The following is a 17,112-nucleotide window of genomic DNA, read 5'->3' as shown; positions in this document are numbered from 1 at the left end:
TACTGTCAGACGAAAGTCTCATTCATTAGAACTAGATCTATAGTTTGGTGTTTATCGTATTTAGGTTTATTTTCATAGTTTATTTGTATGAGTAATTATATACACTCCTGGCTGTGAAAGCAGGTAAGAAGTAACTAAGATCTAGCGTAATCTAGACTAGATCTGGGGAACAATCGAGGTGAAGCCTGATTGCCCATTTGTAATTTTAGTATTTGTAAATAGACAGGTTGGTCTATTTACCGGCGACTCGTGTTGAGTAACACGTAGTCGGTGGAGTGTGCGTGTGTCGCACATCGTATTCAGTCGGGTCAGAGTGTAGCCTACACACTGGTACCAAGGATACTAAGTGTATCTTGGAAAGTACAGAAGTTATTATAAGTCGGAGTTGGTAGTCTAGACGCCGAGGGTAGAGTGACGAATTTAATTTATTTGAATCAAGAGGTATTAGGAAGGCGCGGAGCGAGGTTACGCTCAAAAGGTAATTTGATTTATAGAACATAGGTAATAGAAGCTATTAGGCCTGTGTGTAAGATAATTTAAATAAAAAGCGAGGTAAAGTAACATAAAGGTAATATGGCAGCTACTTCAGGTTACGACCTGGAAGAATTTAGAAAAAGCTAATTCATGAAGCTAAGACAGAACCAAAACTGCGCGGCAAAGAACTAACTGCTTATGTACAGCAGATGGTGGCGGCAGAAGCAGAGCGCTTGGAGAAGGAAAGAATTAGAGAAGCAGAACGCTTGGAGAAGAAAAGAATTAGAGAAGCAGAACGCTTGGAGAGAGAGAAAGCTAGAGGCAGAGAAAAAGAAAAGGAAGAAGCAGATCGCATAGAGCGGGAAAAGGTTAGAGAGGCAGAAAAGTTGGAGAGGGAAAAGGTTAGAGAGGCGAAACGTGTAGAGAGGGAGAAAAAAGAAGAGGCGGAACGTGTAGAGAGGGAGAAGAAAGAAGAGGCGGACAGAAAAGTGAGAATTCAAGTAGAACAGATGAGGATAGAGGCTGGTGTAAGTGTGCCCACCGAAGGAAACAGCAACAATAGTGCCAACATAGAAAGCCATAGTAGCGCCGCATGGATGAAAAAGAAAATCCAACCGTTTGCGGAAGACAAGGACGACATCGGCGACTATCTGAAACGCTTTGAAATCAAGCTGTCAAAGTTTTATGTCCAGGAGAAGGAGTGGTCCGAAATCTTGTTGGACTTCGTACATGGGAAAGCCCTCACGATTTGCCAAAACCACGACCATTCGATGCAATCAGGTGCTAAAGAAGGAACTGCTAAACGCATACGGGCACAACGCGGCAACATTCCGAAAAAAGTATTACGAAAACACTCCATCCAGCCAAGTTGATCCGCAGACAACCATCAACTCAGAGAAGGACTTCTTCACTAAATGGCTCGGATTCGAGAATGTAGAGAACACCTACGAGGGGTTGAAGAACTTCATTCTGATTGATAACTTTATCAATAAGTGCGACCCTCAGCTACAGTCCTTTGTAAAGGAAAGAAACCCTAAGATAATTGAAGACTTGGTAGAAATCATTAGGATCTTTAAGAATGCTTACCCAAACAACCCACTTTCAGTTAGCGACCACAAAAAAGTTATTGACCTGGTAAATTATGTAAAGAGAAATGATAGTAATGATAGGGATTATGGTAGGAGAAATGATATGTCCAGGGAACGTGGGAACAATGGTCGGGATAGTTATGAAGGCTTAAATGATAGACCTTGGGAAAATGAAAACAATGGCAGGGAAAGTTATGATAGGAGAATAGATAGACCTAAAGCGGGTGATAGAAACCTTAGGGATGTTACATGTTTTAACTGTCAGGAAAAGGGACACATGGCATACCAGTGTAGGAAACATAGAGGGAATGGAGCTGGCAATGGGAATACACAGGATAATAGTGGCACTAGTGATAGGAGAGGTAATCAAGAAAACCGTAGACAAGAGGGGGATAATCGGCCACCAGATAGGGTTAATTTTGTAAGGAGCATCCAAGACAGGGATCGTGATAGCGGACATAGTGAACCAGATGAAGAAATTAACTACGTTGATTGTGGGGAAGATAGATTTAAATTATATCCAGGTATGATAAATAATAAACAGATAAGTGTGATCCGGGACACAGCAGTTCGAGGGGGATTAGTGAAATCTAAGGATTATTTAGGCTATACCAAATCAGTCAGGTTGGCAGACGGCGCAGTTAAGAGATTCGAAGCATGCAAAGTGTTCCTTCGATCTCCATTATACACAGGGTATTGCGAAGGGGTAGCCATGCCAAGGTTATCTAGAGATGTTTTACTTGGAAATGTAGCAGGTGTCAGAGCCGCTTCTGACAAACAGGTTAGAAGTTGGAAAAGCAGGTATGGCAACAAGAAGCGAAACAAACCTAGAAAGGACATAATTTGTTTTAATTGCCATAAACATGGGCACATCGCGAAAGACTGTTGTAGTAGGGCAGAACAGTATGAGCAGAAGATTGCGAGTTCGGATAGGAGGCGCAGGTCTGTACCCGATAGTGATGATAGAAGAGATGACTGTGGTAGCGGTAATCGCAAGTCATACCGAGGTAGAAGGCCACACGCGGGCTATAGTGGCGTAAGAAGAGATGTAAACTCCAGTTGGAGAGAACAAATGTATGAGTCGTGTACATAGCCTGTGAAACATAGCACTATGAGACCGTAGTGTGTAAGTAAGTTGGATTTTATTTAAATTGGTTATTCTTAATTGATTGACCTAACTAGTAGTCATAACTAGACGGGTATTAGGTTGTTTTAAGGTATCTTTGAATAGTATATATATGTTATAAGATACATGCCATTGGGTTAGTATTAGATTGACTCATGTTAGTTATGTATTTTGGGTAGTATGTATGAATTGTATTATGGATGTATGAATAGATAGGGCATTTATAAGGCGACGATATAGTTACATCACGAAAAAGTAAGTTTTATAATTTATTCTTTGTATTTGATCATGATCATACATCAGTAAAGAGTTAGGTCGTGTGGGGACAAGTAAGTGGAGAGAGGAAATAAAATACACTTGTAAATGCCCGAAAGAACGTTAGGTGTATAGTGGGAGAACGAGTATTGATAAATGTCGATTTGTCATATTAGGTCATATTAGGTAAATTGTCTGTCCTGACGTGTGAGGGAAAGTGGTATAACCTCTGGAACGTGATGTGATGAAGTATAGATAGACACACCTAGAGAGTCAGCGCAAACGAACTATGTATGCGGTCACCTATGGCACATCACATTGGACAGTATCAGTTAGTGACACTTGAGGGAAATATGTGTTCAGAGGAACTTGATTGTGGACACAGAAAGAGAAGTTGAAATCGCAATCAAGACTCAAGTTGTGTTGTCTTTTATGTTTCCCTACATTTTGGCCCTTGCACATTGTAAGACTAAGACAGTAGATAAAAAAATTGACAGGCAATTTTTTTTAGCTGGGAGGGGGAGGAGTTGTTATGACATGATTAGGAATTAGTTATTTGTTTCGGGAATAAGGGGAAAGTTTTAATTAGCGACAAGTGACGTGACAGATCTTTAAAAAATACGAACGCTCTAAGCGACGCAAAAAGGAAGACGCTTCTTGTAGAGTAGTAGACTTGAGTACAATAGAATAGATAATGATTTACGGACATAGCTGACATCGGACGATTCCCTTCTTGATTATTAAATATCTTTATAGAACAACATCAGCGTTGACTACATATTTGATTGTTTCGGCCTTTCGCCGGTGTTACTGAATTAGTTGAGTTCAGCGTTACTTCCAGTCAGATCTACACTAGACATATTGTCAAGAATAAACACCGCGCGGAGGCTTTAACACGAATAGTGTTTTTAAGTTAGTGGCTCTAAAAAATTTCTCCCTGACATCCTGGTATCTGGGCAATCAACGAGGATATGTTTCACGGTGAGGCGAGAGTCACAGTACTCACAAAGTGGGGGCTCATCTCTCTTCAGCACAAAAGAAGGTGTGGCCAATCCTAAGTCTGGACATGGTCGTGCTACCACGCCTTGTCAGACCCTTAGATGTGGGCCGCCACCTGACATCCGCCACAATCTGCCTGAGTTTATTGTGAGTCTCAGCCTCCCATCGGTTCTGCCACTCTCGATAGGTGGCAGAAGCAATACTTTGTCTCAGGTCCGAGCAGGGAATTTGGGTTACTGACACCGCATGATTTAGGGCTCTCTTTGCTTCTCTGTCTGCGGCTTCATTTCCCTCAATGCCAACATGGGAGGGGACCCAGATGAAAGTGACATCCCTATGGTCGGCTGTTATTTGGTCCAACAGCTTTAGGCTCTTATGTACCAATGTCAGTCTTCATCCGCCCCAAAGCTTGCAATGCAGATTTGAAGTTGGAGCATATGATACATTTTCTCCTGTATGATGCTTTGACGGCCATAAGTGCAAGCGATATTGCATGTAATTCGACCGTAAAGATGGAGCTTCCATCGGGGAGTCTACACGAGATTGTTTTGTTCCGAAAGGAGCAGGCACACGCGACCTTTCCATCCTTTTTAGATCCGTCAGTGTAAATGGTGCCACAATCTCCGTAGTTCTCCTGCAGTTCCCTAAAGTGGACTTGTAGTATGCTAGGCTCTGTATTTTTTTTTTTAAATTAAGAAGGGCTAAATTTAATTTGGGTTTATTCATCAACCAAGGAGGGTTCTGTGGGATATCTATTTTAGAAATTTGGTCAATGGGTGGGGTTAAATTTTGCATGGATTCTCTCATTCGAAGGCCCAAAGGCTGTATGACGTTAGGCCTTTGATTGTATAGTTCTACATCTGTAGGGTTAAATATGGAGTCGAAAGCAGGGTTCGTGGGGTTGGGTTTTAAGTTGACTGTATACTGCATTGCAAGCGTTTTTATTCTTATGTCCAGGGAGAGTTCTCCAGCCTCCACGTGGAGACTTGGGATTGGCGATGTACGAAACGCGCCAAGACAGAGACGCAGGGCAGTATTTTGTATGGGCTCCAGTATTTTTAGGTAAGATTTCCTAGCTGCTCCATATATTATGGATCCATAGACTAACTTTGATCGATATAGCAGCAGCAAGGTATCTCTGCTCCCCAGTCCGTATTTCTGAGTACTCTGAGTATGTTTAATGACTTTTGACATTTCTTCTAAAGTTCCTTAATATGGGGGAGAAAAATTAAATTTTCAATCTATGGTAAGGCCTAACAATTTTGTAGTTTTCATGACATGGATATTCTTTTTGTCTAAAAATAATACAGGGTCTGGGTGGATTCCCCTTTAATTACAAAAAATGCATGCCAACAGTTTTGGAGTCCGAAAATTTAAAACCATTATCGTTTGCTCAATTATGAATTTTATTTAAACATAAAATAATTTTCTTTCTAAAGTATTCATGTTTTTTTGCCATGTGTAAAAATGACAAAATCATCAACATACAGAGAGTACTCTATGCCAGGGGACAAAGCCTTAATAATGCTGTTTATTTTAATATTAATTTGAGTTACAGAAAGAATGCTGCCCTGGGGTACACCCATTTCCTGATCACAAGTGTCAGAAGCGGAGTTGCCCGCCCACTCGAACCTGAAATTTCCGATCATTTAGGAATTCCCTCACAACGCAGGGAAGGTGTACCTTAAGCCCAATAAGCTCCAGGTCACTTAGAATGCCATGTTTGCAGGTTGTATCATAAGCCTTTTCTATATCGAAAAATGCAGCTACTAGCTGTTCTCATCTAATAAATGCATTCCTGATGAAAGATTCCAGCCTTACCATGTGGTCAGTTGTTGTCCGCCCCTGCCGAAATCCGTACTGGTAGTTGGAGATTACCTTGTTTCTCTCAAGGTACCAGACCAACCTAATATTTATCATCCTTTCCATGGTTTTGCAGATGCAGCTTGTAAGTGCTATTGGGCGATAGTTAGCTGGGTCAGACTTATCTTTTTCCGGTTTAGGTATTGGTATAAGTGTGGCTTTCCTCCAGCTGTTTTTTGGGAAAGCACCTGTTTGCCATACACGGTTATAGATTTTTAGCAGGGTTGCCAATGACGGTCCTGGAAGATGCTTGAGGAACTGATAATGGATTTCATCTTCTCCTGGCGCTGTGTCATGTGATTTTTCCAGCGAGACCCTCAGTTCCTCCAGCGAGAACGGTTTATTGTAGTCTTTATTGTTCTCTGATCTGAAATCAATGGGGTGTCTTTCCTCCCTTATTTTGACTTTTTAAAATTCTGGCGTGTAGTGTGCAGTGGATGATTTAACTGCTATTGAGGATGCAAGGCAGTCAGCTATATCTTTGGGGGACCTAACAGTTCGTCCTTGGTTTTTCTAGTGCCATATTGCATTTGATTCTTTCCCTTTGATCTGCATTACTACCTTCTTAACCGCTCTAGTTTTGGCATCCAGACTGCCAACTAAATTTCTCCAGGAATTCCTTTTGGCTAACCGTATGGTTAGTCTAGCTTTCGCTCTAGCTATACTGAATAGCTTTAGATTTTCCTGGGAAGGATTCTTTATAAATGTAGCCAGTAGTTTTTTTCTTATCGCCAATAGCACTTTTGCAAGCTATATCATACCATGGTTTGCTAGGCGGTTCGGATTTGCGGAGGTTAGGGGTACAACTTTTCTGGCAATATCAAGAAGCCTGCTAGAAAAGATATCAGCTGGACTCTGTTCAATAAGGATATTTTCTGTGATATTCTCGGAGCATCTTTTATGAAGTGTTCCCAATCAGCTTTATTCAGCTTCCACCGCTGAGGTCGTCTGAATGAGGGGAGATTGTTACCAATGATGATTCGGAAGTGATCACTTCCCCGTAGATCATTGCTTATTGATCATTTAAATCGTCCAGGGACGCATACGAAGAGGTCCATGCACGTAAGAGATCCAGTTACTGGATGCAAGTATGTCAGTGAATAGTGAGGCATCATAAAGTATGCATAAATCATGTTGGAGGAAGATATCCTCAAGCATGCGACCTCTTGTGTCAGTATTGTTGGATCCCCACATAGTGTTATGGGCAATGAGGTCTCCAAGGATTATATAGGGCCAGGAGAGTTGTTTTATTAGATTCCCATGTCTGTGGGATTCAATGGAGCGCCTGGAGGTAGAAACAAGCTGCAGCAAGTGATAACCTTGTGTAGGGTTATCCTAGCTGCTACAGCCTGTAGTTTGGTTTGGAGTTCTACCCTCTCTCATGGGGGTTGGTGTCCTACACAAGTATACAGACTCCACCTGATACTCTCCGCATCTTCAACAGTCCTGGCGCATTGTGCTGTAGTTTCGGGAACTGATATCTGTTTTTATTCAGAAATGTTTCCAGTAAGCAGACAGCTACAAGAGTCTCCGAGTCCATCAGTAGCTGCATTTCCTCATAATTGGCCTTGTTACTATTCCACTGCACAATTCTGGAATCCATGGCTTATTCTAAATGATCTAATGTAATCGAAGACTGTATGGATTGACGAAGCTTTGTTACATGCGTGAGGTGTCAAGATATTAATTAATATATGGTGTTATATTGAGAATTTGATGAAACCATTGTTAAACATTTAAAATATATTATTATAGTTACATAGTTAATTATAGTTTATAATTGTGAATTATGAGAGTTACTCTGATTGGTTCGTTGGGGAAGTCTGGACATTATACATTGGGATGGATTACGTAATTTTGAACCTAAAATAATAATGTAGTGAATGGTGATATATAATTTTGCTGTTAGATTTTTTTGTTGTTGTTGGTTTTTATCGTGTTTAACAGAATGATAATTAATGAAGATAATATAATTATATTGTACAGTGGTTTATAATTTTATTTGATATTTAAAGGACGTTCGATGTACATGTACAAAAAAGGGGGGTATTACGGTCGTAGTGCAGCATGGTGTGCATGAATAAAGGTGCGAATTGGTGTAATGAATGGAAGGAATGTAAAAAAGAGGAAGCCGGGAGAAAGTGACAGGAAGAGAGATGAAATGCTGATGTTTACATAAATTGTTATAATATTAAAGTATTGCTAGAATAAAACCTGAGAGTGTATTATTATTTTGTGTCCTAACAGTTGGCATCCTGATATTAAGGTGCTAGCTACAAATTCAATAGAACATTTTTTACGGAATCAAAGCAGGGTTTATATACATACTTGCACCTGGTATATATCTGAAAGTAGGGTTTTACGCCTTCCTTGATATATTACACATGATACAGTGTTTTAAACCTTTCGATAGAATTTCATAAAAAAACACTAAAATGTTTCGGCGAAGTATATAGATCTATTTATTAATTGCGAATAACATGTTCCAATATTAAGCCACTGTCGTTTATTTTTTTAAATTGTCATTTATTCACAAAGTGCATTTTTTTACTTGGGTGTCACCCCCTAACGGGTGTCACCCGGTGCGGACCGCACCCCCTTAGTGACGCCACTGGTTATAACTGGGTTTGCATAGTCATGTGAAACAAGGCACTCACTGGGGCAAGCCTTAGGCCACTGCAACCTACGAGGCCGCAGTGGGCCCTGCACTTTCATGGGCCCCACGCTAATTCTAGGGGTAAATTATTAAATGAAACCATTATAACTTATTACAGGGTTCTCGCAGCCTGCTGATTTTCCATGTTCCTGGAAATCTCCTGAAAATAAATGTCGTTTTGGGGTTTCATTTAATATAGAAAATGCCAATACCACACGCGATAAAAAAAAAGGCATTGTCAGCTGTTTTTTTTTTATATAAAACTATAATAATAGGGCAAATTTTAACCAAAACCAGAAGTTCCAATACTTTATTTACTTTAATAGTCATTGGGATATAAAAATATAGATCTAAATGTATCTCAATCTCTTTAAAAAAAATTACGAGCGATATTTTTTAAAAATTTGATAGTGATTTTGTAAAGAATGAATAAATACAAAGACAAATTAATTTTCTTATTAAAAAAATTTTAATTTTCATTTATTATTCTTATCCCTATCCAGACTGGGCCCCGCACAATTCGTTTCCCATAAGGCCCCGCAATTGTTAGGATCGGCCCTGGCACTCCCCTATAATCTTCGGAATCGAAGACAATGCCATTACAATTATCATCTTATAATAAAAGCATTGAATACAGTTTATTTTGTATTTATCACTTTCATTTTAAATTCATTATAACATAGGATTTAAATAACTTTCCTGTCACTTGAGTAAGGATTAAACATCAATTAATTTAAATATTTTGTTCCTTAGTGTATATTTTATCTATTCCACAAGCGTGCTGTTGTATTGAGAGATAATGATACCAATATACAAATATATCAACACTCTAAGTAAATGCAATAATGATTATCACACATAATTAAATGACAAGAGATTTCACAACAGTGGGTGCATATAACTATCCTATACCACTGCAGTGCATGAATGAAAGTCTTGAAAAAACAAGGTGCCAAGCTAAGGGTGAAATTCAGTCAACTAAGCTTTGTAAAGGTATTAACAAATGGCTAATCTACTATGTGATAATGATTTTAAATCAAAGCAAATTAATAAGGAAAAATGAACTGTTATTCAAAAGATTTGGTGAGAAATCAAGTTTAATTAAGGGTATTGATATGTCCACAAAAGTTCTTACTTTACTCTGATGTGGTTGTTTATTTAAAATAGGTCAGGGGTGGGCAAATGATGCCTCATGCCACATATGCGGCCTGCTAGAGCATTTTATTCGGCAGGACACCTATAGAAATTTCAATAACTATATAATTTTAGAAATTCTGTCTGCAGTTTATATATTTATATTGTCAATTTTGATGAAGAAGCTAAAAAGAACATTCTCTATACTTTTAAAAATTGTGAACAGCCCTCCATATTAAAAAGATGTCCACCCGTGGTCTAGGTAAATTAAAGGAAGGAAAATGCTTACAAGGGGGACAAAGAAAAATATTCAGGGACACCCTCAAAGCTTCTCTCCAAGCCTTCAGGATTAACCCAGCCACCTGGGAGACAAAGTACATGACAGAGTATCATGGTGTCATTCTTTGAAAACTAGCACACAAGTTGCAGAGGAAAAGAGAACAGTGTTGGCAGAAGAAAAGCGTCATAGAAAAAAAGCAACGCCAGTAACACTAGCTCCAGCTGGGATAACTTGCTCAGTGTGCAGCAGAACATTTCGGGCTTACATAGGTCTTACCAACCACATGAGGAGCCAGTGCAAAGCCCTCAACCCACTGGATGACAAAAGTGGTCATCATCGAACCTCGATGGACGCACTATATAGGTGAATGCTATGTAACAATAAATCACAAAAATGAATATAAAAAACTAACCACAAAGAACTAATAGCCACCAAAGCCAGGAGTCAGCATCAGCAACATTGTTTCCCCAGTTATTGTGCTAAAGAATAAAAAAATATTTAAAATAGTTATTAATGCAAATAAGATTTGAATACAATAAACTAAATACAGTGCAGTTGCGTGGTTTATATTGTGTTGTTAAAATGCGTCTGTTTTATTTTTCAGAATTATGTCTGATTAACCAAACTCCACATTATGGCCATTCATCCATCCCAGTTGCGGCCCTGGCATGTTTTAGCATATCTCTCCATTCTGATCTATCCTGTGCTTTATGTCTCCATTCTCGGACTTTAGTTGGGTATTCCAAAATCCTGTAGTGTTTGATACATATATTTCCTTTTGATGCTGTCATAAGCCATTTTATTGTCTATGTAGAGTTAGTGTACTGGTATACTGTATTCATAGCAGTTCTCGAGTAGCCTATACGCCTTATGGTGTTAATGTGATTATTTGAAAACAAAAAATCAACGCTCCTCATTGCTTTCTACCTGTGCTTAGTGTTCATGATCTGCGTCTATCTAATTTGTCAAACTAACTAATCTATTTTTAGTACTAGTTTATGGAAATTTCAAAGTCTGTTAAGCACAAGTTGCTGTATTATAAATAACATATTTATGTAAACAATAAGATCTTGATGTCTAATTATCATATCTTATCAAACTTGATTTGTTTGTTTTCTTAATTCCACGAAAAAGAATTCTTTCAGCAATGGAAGATTTAATCTAAAATATAATAGTAATTTATTTATAAAGCGCTGTTAACAAACAAAATGTAGGCTCAAGGCGCTGTAACAACATTACAAACACAACAGCTAAAATGACAATCTAAAAAAGTTATAAACAGATAGGTCTTAATGTTCTTCTTAAAAGTGGTGTAGCATGTTGTCTGTCTGAGATCAATGGGGAGTGAGTTCCAAACCTTTGGTCCTTGCACTGAAAAAGCCAGCAGACTGTAGCTTTTGAGGGAGAAACGTGGCACCACTAAAAGCGTTGAGTCCATTGATCGCAGGGCTCTATGGAAGACTATGGAGTAATCAGTTCGCTAAGGTACAAGGGCATCTCATTGTTATATATACACTGATGACAAAGTGTGGTGACCTTGTAATCGATTCTCGCTTTCTTGCGAAGCCAATGGAGCGTGCGCAAGAGCGTAGTAGCAGAATCTCGTCTTGTTTTTCTAAGGACTATTCATGCGGCATTCTTCTGAATACGTTGAAGCTTGGCTATTTTGTCATCGGGTATACCTGCAAACACGACGTTGCAGTAGTCAAGGCGGGAGAGTATGAATGCTAGAGTTTTTTGTTGACTTCGTTGTTAAATATGGTCGGATCTGGCCTAATCTGCGCAGCTGCAGATAAAGACTTGCAGAGCTGACTTTTGTGTGGGTCGAAAAATAGTGTTGAGTCGAAGAAAACTCCAAGATTCCGCACCACGTGGACATACGGAACCTGGCAGTTCGTGATAAAAAGAGAATCTGTGTTTTGACTTTTGAGACGTTGTTCCGAGTGCCAATCTTAATTATTTTTTTCTTATCTTCGTTCATCTTGAGCTTATTTTCAACCATCCAATTGCTCACCATTGCAACGGTACCACACATTTTCTCTGCCAGATGCGACACCTCTGAGGGTACTGAGGAATCGTATAACTGTGAGTCATCGGTAAAGAAATGGTATAAGATGCCGATTGGCCGTATGACACCGCTAAGTGGATATATATACATAGGAACAGTACTGGGCCTAGAACTGATCCTTGGGGTACTCCGTTACGGTACTTCAAGAGTAAGCTTGTTGATTCTGTTCCGTTAACAACGACACTTTGGGTGCGTTCAGTCAGGTAGGATCCAAGCCACTTTAGGACGATTCCTGCTAAACCAAAAGTGGCAGAGATTCTGGCCATCATAATTTCATGGTCACAAGTCCAGCATGGAAAGAATTGATGTGGCCTATGTCGGAATTGTGAAGTAAGTCGTTTAGTACCCTGACCACTGCTGTCTCTGTGCTACGGCACTTCCTATATGCAGATTGAAATTCTTCCAAGAGACAGTACTGTTCAAGATGTGAAAGAATTTGCGCTAATACGATGCGCTCCAGAAGCTTTGACAGGAAGGGAAGATTTGATACCGGGGTGATAGTTTTTTTTAGACATTCCGGGTCAAGACTGGATTTCTTTAATAAGAGCCTGACAAGTGCATGCTTAAATTGCTGTGGTACAGTGAAGAGTTCACAATGTAGTAATTGTGGGTACAAGCTCATCTAAACATTCAAGGAGAAAGGAGGTTGGAATGGGATCAAGGTCACATGACTTATTTGGCATCTTTAAAATAGTACTTTTGACATTATCTTCAGATACACGCTGAAACTCGCAAAAAGGAGAATTTTGAAAGATTGGAGAGCGGTCATGCTATGATGAGAGGGATGGCATGTTATTTCTGATCTGCTTAATCTTGCCAATGAAGAATCTATTGAAGGAATCAGGGAGGTCAGATACTGGGATAGATGACGGCAAACGTTCGTTATTTTCTCCCCCTAACTTTTCAGCGTGATCCTAAATAGCTCCTTTGAAGAATCAGAAGTTTCAATATATAGTGTATGTTGGATCAACAATGGAAACATTAATGCATTACAACTAGTTTTGTTATCTTTCTGAAATAGGTATTATTAAAAGCTGTAACCATATTACATGAATGCTTAGCTTATTGTCATTAGGTCCACTAGTATCAAAAATTGATAACAAATAATAAAAATGTGAATTTAAATAATATTGGAAATATACAAGACCACATATGATGAATGCAGTATAAATATTTCCTTAAAAATAACAAATTTTTTTTTTCTGTAGGTACAAAGATATCATCAAAGTAGGGACATTGGACAGTAAGCTCCTATTCTAATGAACATATTGATAAATCTCAGCATTTGTTTCATTCAAGGTGGATTATAAATTTCAAAATAAGTAGAAATTCATCAACAGCTGGTGAATTTTTTAGCTTATTTTTTTTTATTGCCATAAACAACAACAACAAAAATCAAGATAAATATTTTTTTTTTCAAAACTGATTTTGTATGGTCTGATTAAGGATGAATGCAGTATTTCATGTAGCTATGCAGGCCTAGTTGTAATCTACATATTTGCCACATCCAGCACAGAAATAACTGATGTCTGCTGGTGGTCCGTTAAGGTTATCTTGCTGCCATCTACGTCTGTCTTAGGCAGCAAATTCATTTTAGGTGCACATGTGTATCCCATGGCCTTTGTAATAAATCTCAAGTTCTCTCATTTGGAAGTTACCTTATGCCAAGTGCTCTCTTCTATATTTGTTAAGGCAGGCTGGTGCTTAAATGGTCGATAAGGCATTTTCGAGGAGCACCTCTCTTACGCTGGCCTCCTTTCAGCCCACTAAAGAGGATTGCCATTAGCATATGGTTGTCTCCCATACAGGATATATGTGATCTGACTAGCATATCTGTTGAACTATAAGCAGTCCCATACCTTGTCCATACAGGCTTTGACAAGAACATGGTTGTTGGTAGTGCGGTCTTGCCATTGTATGCCCATGATGTAGCATGAACATCTTATCTTATATATTACAGACGTTACTACAAAAAAGAAGATGATTACGTCCTACGCGTTATGCATTTAGTCATGCATATTAACCAATGACTTAAATTCTGCCAAGTCACTGGTTTTCCTGGCTAGCTCAGGCAACCCATTCCATGCTCTAATAGCACTAGGGAAGAAGGAGTATTTGTACAAATTTGTCCTAGCATATGGGACGAGGAATGTGTCTTTATCTTTGTGTCTTTCAGAGTATTTTATTAAATTTTGTTTCTGTATTTGAAGATTATGGTTCAGTGTTTTATGTATAATTGCTACTTTATTCGTTTGTTATGAATCTCACTGCTCTATTTTGTGTCTGTTCCAGTTTCTTAATTTGAGTTAGGGGGGTGCCAAACGGAGGATGCATATTCTATTATTGGCCTAACCAAGGTTAAATAACATTTTAGTTTTATGTTCTTATTTGATTTATAGAAATTTTCAATAAACCCTAATGCTTTGTTTGATTTTTTGATAGCTTCATCAATATGGGGGATTCCATGACAGTTTTTCATTTATTATAACACCTAAGTATTTTGCGTTTTTAGTCTGTGTTACTGGTTTACCATGAATAAGATAAGTGGAATTAATTTGTTCTAGTTTTGTGTTTGTTACTCTTAATAACTGACATTTTTCTGGGTGGAAAGACACACTCCAATTTGATTCCCATTTCTGCAATTCATCTAATTCTCTTTGTAAAATATCTATGTCTTGTTTTTATTGTTCTATATATTATGCAATCGTCTGCAAACAATCTGACTTTTGTTCTATAGGTAATGCAATTTTGGTAAATCATTTATGTAAATTTAAAATAGTAGTGGACCTAAGACTGTTCCTTCAGGTACACCTGAGTTTACTGTTATCGGTGTTGATTTAGAGCCATTTATTATTACAGTTTGTTCTCTCCCTATCAGAAAATCTTTAATCCACTGATGCAATGGACCATTAATGCCGAAATATTTTAATTTTTTAAGCAAACTATGGTGGTGAACTTTGTCAAAAGCCTTGGAAAAATATAGTAAGATAGCATCTATTTGTTCACTATTATCTAAACCTTTTGAAAAGTCATCAATTAGTCCTATTAGTTGTGTTTCACATGATCTATATTTCCTAAAGCCATGTTGGTATGGGGTGAGGACATTATGTTTGTCTAAGTGGTTTATGATGTTGCTAAATATTATGTGTTCTAGGATTTTACATGTGATGCTGGTAAGTGATACTGGTCTGTAGTTTCCTGGGTCAGATTTTTCTTTTTTAAATAAGGGGGGGGGGTGACATTAGTTTCTTTCCAGTCCTTTGGTACTCTGCCCTGGTTAAGCGATGCCTGAAGGAGTATTTTGAACACTGGGGCTAGCTCATTGCTTAGTTCTTTGAGTAATCTAGCTGGAATACCACCAGGTCCAGACGCTTTATTTGGTTTGGGGTTGGCTAATAGTTTTTGGATTCCATTTTCTTGTACTACTATATCTTCTATGTTGTCTACTTGGTTCAAATTAAGTAATATGTCTTTGTCTTCTGGGGCTGAGAATGCTGATGCAAAGTATTAGTTTAGGATGTTCATCTTAGGTGAAAGTGTTCAAGAAATCCTAATTGCTTTCTACATAGTACCATGTTTCAGATGATTTTTTTTTTAGGCAGGTGGAGCGATTTATTCAGCAACATTCTCGCTTGGAGGCATTCAAAAGCGCTACTAGCCTTAGCCAGATGGTTATCAGCTTCTGTTGAAAATAATGTGTCATTCGTTAGGCTATGCTATATTACAATAACGAATTTGGCAAGTAAAAATTAATATTCATTGTTGTTTTGTGTACGTATTTCAGGTTAGGTTTTATATAGCAGCAACATATGGCTCCTTCTGTCTCAGAAGACAATGAATGTGACCAGATGAGTCACTGGCTTAGGTTTTGTCTTGAGACGGGGTAGAATCTGGAGTGACTGATCAAGCCAATTCTGGAATTCTTTCTTAGGTGAAAGTGTTCAAGAAATCCTAATTGCTTTCTGCATGTTTCAGATCCATATGAAAGGGTTGAGAAACCCACTTTTTGGTAGAAAATGATTTTTTTAGGCAGGTGGAGCGATTTATTCAGTAACATTCTCGCTTGGAGGCATTCAAAAGCGCTACTAGCCTTAGCCAGATGGTTATCAGCTTCTGTTGAAAATAATGTGTCATTCGTTAGGCTATGCTATATTACAATAACGAATTTGGCAAGTAAAAATTAATATTCATTGTTGTTTTGTGTACGTATTTCAGGTTAGGTTTTATATAGCAGCAACATATGGCTCCTTCTGTCTCAGAAGACAATGAATGTGACCAGATGAGTCACTGGCTTAGGTTTTGTCTTGAGACGGGGTAGAATCTGAAGTGACTGATCAAGCCAATTCTGGAACTGCAGAATTTGCCACAGTTTTTTGCATATATATGCATCTGTCCTAAGGCTGACTGACAGGGCAGCATTCTTTTTCTTTCTCTTGACTGATGCAGCTTTGTTTCTTTTACTCTCGGCAAAGCCTGTCTACTTGCTGTTCAGTCTTGGGCTATCTCCTTCCACTTACTTTGGTTGATGGCTGTCGTTCTCATGTCTTGCTTGCAGACATCTCTGTAGCGGCCCTTGGGTCTGACTCACTCCGGAAGCTCAGCGTATAGGATGTCTTTAGGGATTCTTCCATCTGACATGCGAGTTAAATGTTCGAGCCAGTGTAGTCTTCTCTGTGTCAGAAAAGCATAGATGCTGTGCAAATTGGGCCGTTTCAAAACGTCCTGGTTGGAGACATTATGCCTCCAGGAGATGCACATTTTGCATTGCTTGTAGCGTAAGTGGAAGCTATTTAATCTATGCTCTTGACGCATGTAAGTTGCCCATCTCTTACTGTCATAAAGAAGTGTGTTCAGATCACAGACATTGTAGACTAGGATTTCGGTTGCTGTAGTCAATTTGGTATTTTCCCACACACACTTGGGAGAGTTTTGCCGTTGCTGCAGAAGCCTTTCTTGTTTTTTATTTGTCGAAAATATGTGAGTACGGTTTATTATCTGAAAATACGCATTTCCCCCTCTAAAGCAGAAAAAAAAATTATTAAAAAAAAAAAGTTCTTGCTAATCATATATATATATAGATCAGTGCGTCAATGCCTGGAAATGGACTATTCCTATTTGATCTACCACGAGATAGATCTGGTATCCCTATTTCAAACTAATTTGAAATTA

The 17,112-nt window shown here is 38.6% G+C and overlaps 1 protein-coding gene across 1 annotated transcript in view; it reads right to left on the bottom strand.

The window, feature by feature from the left end:
• The window catches only part of LOC106074402 (NEDD4 family-interacting protein 1-like), a 108,374-nt gene that overhangs the window by 11,260 nt on the left and 80,002 nt on the right, over positions 1 to 17,112 (bottom strand). Inside the window, exon 6 of the mRNA XM_056039330.1 lies at positions 10,288 to 10,354. Within this exon, the coding sequence (XP_055895305.1) occupies positions 10,288 to 10,354 (67 nt within the window). The remainder of the gene's footprint in view (positions 1 to 10,287; positions 10,355 to 17,112) is intronic.

Source organism: Biomphalaria glabrata, chromosome 8 (assembly GCF_947242115.1).
Source record: "Biomphalaria glabrata chromosome 8, xgBioGlab47.1, whole genome shotgun sequence".
NCBI lineage: Eukaryota > Metazoa > Mollusca > Gastropoda > Planorbidae > Biomphalaria > Biomphalaria glabrata.
This window is presented reverse-complemented; position numbering and strand designations above follow the sequence as displayed.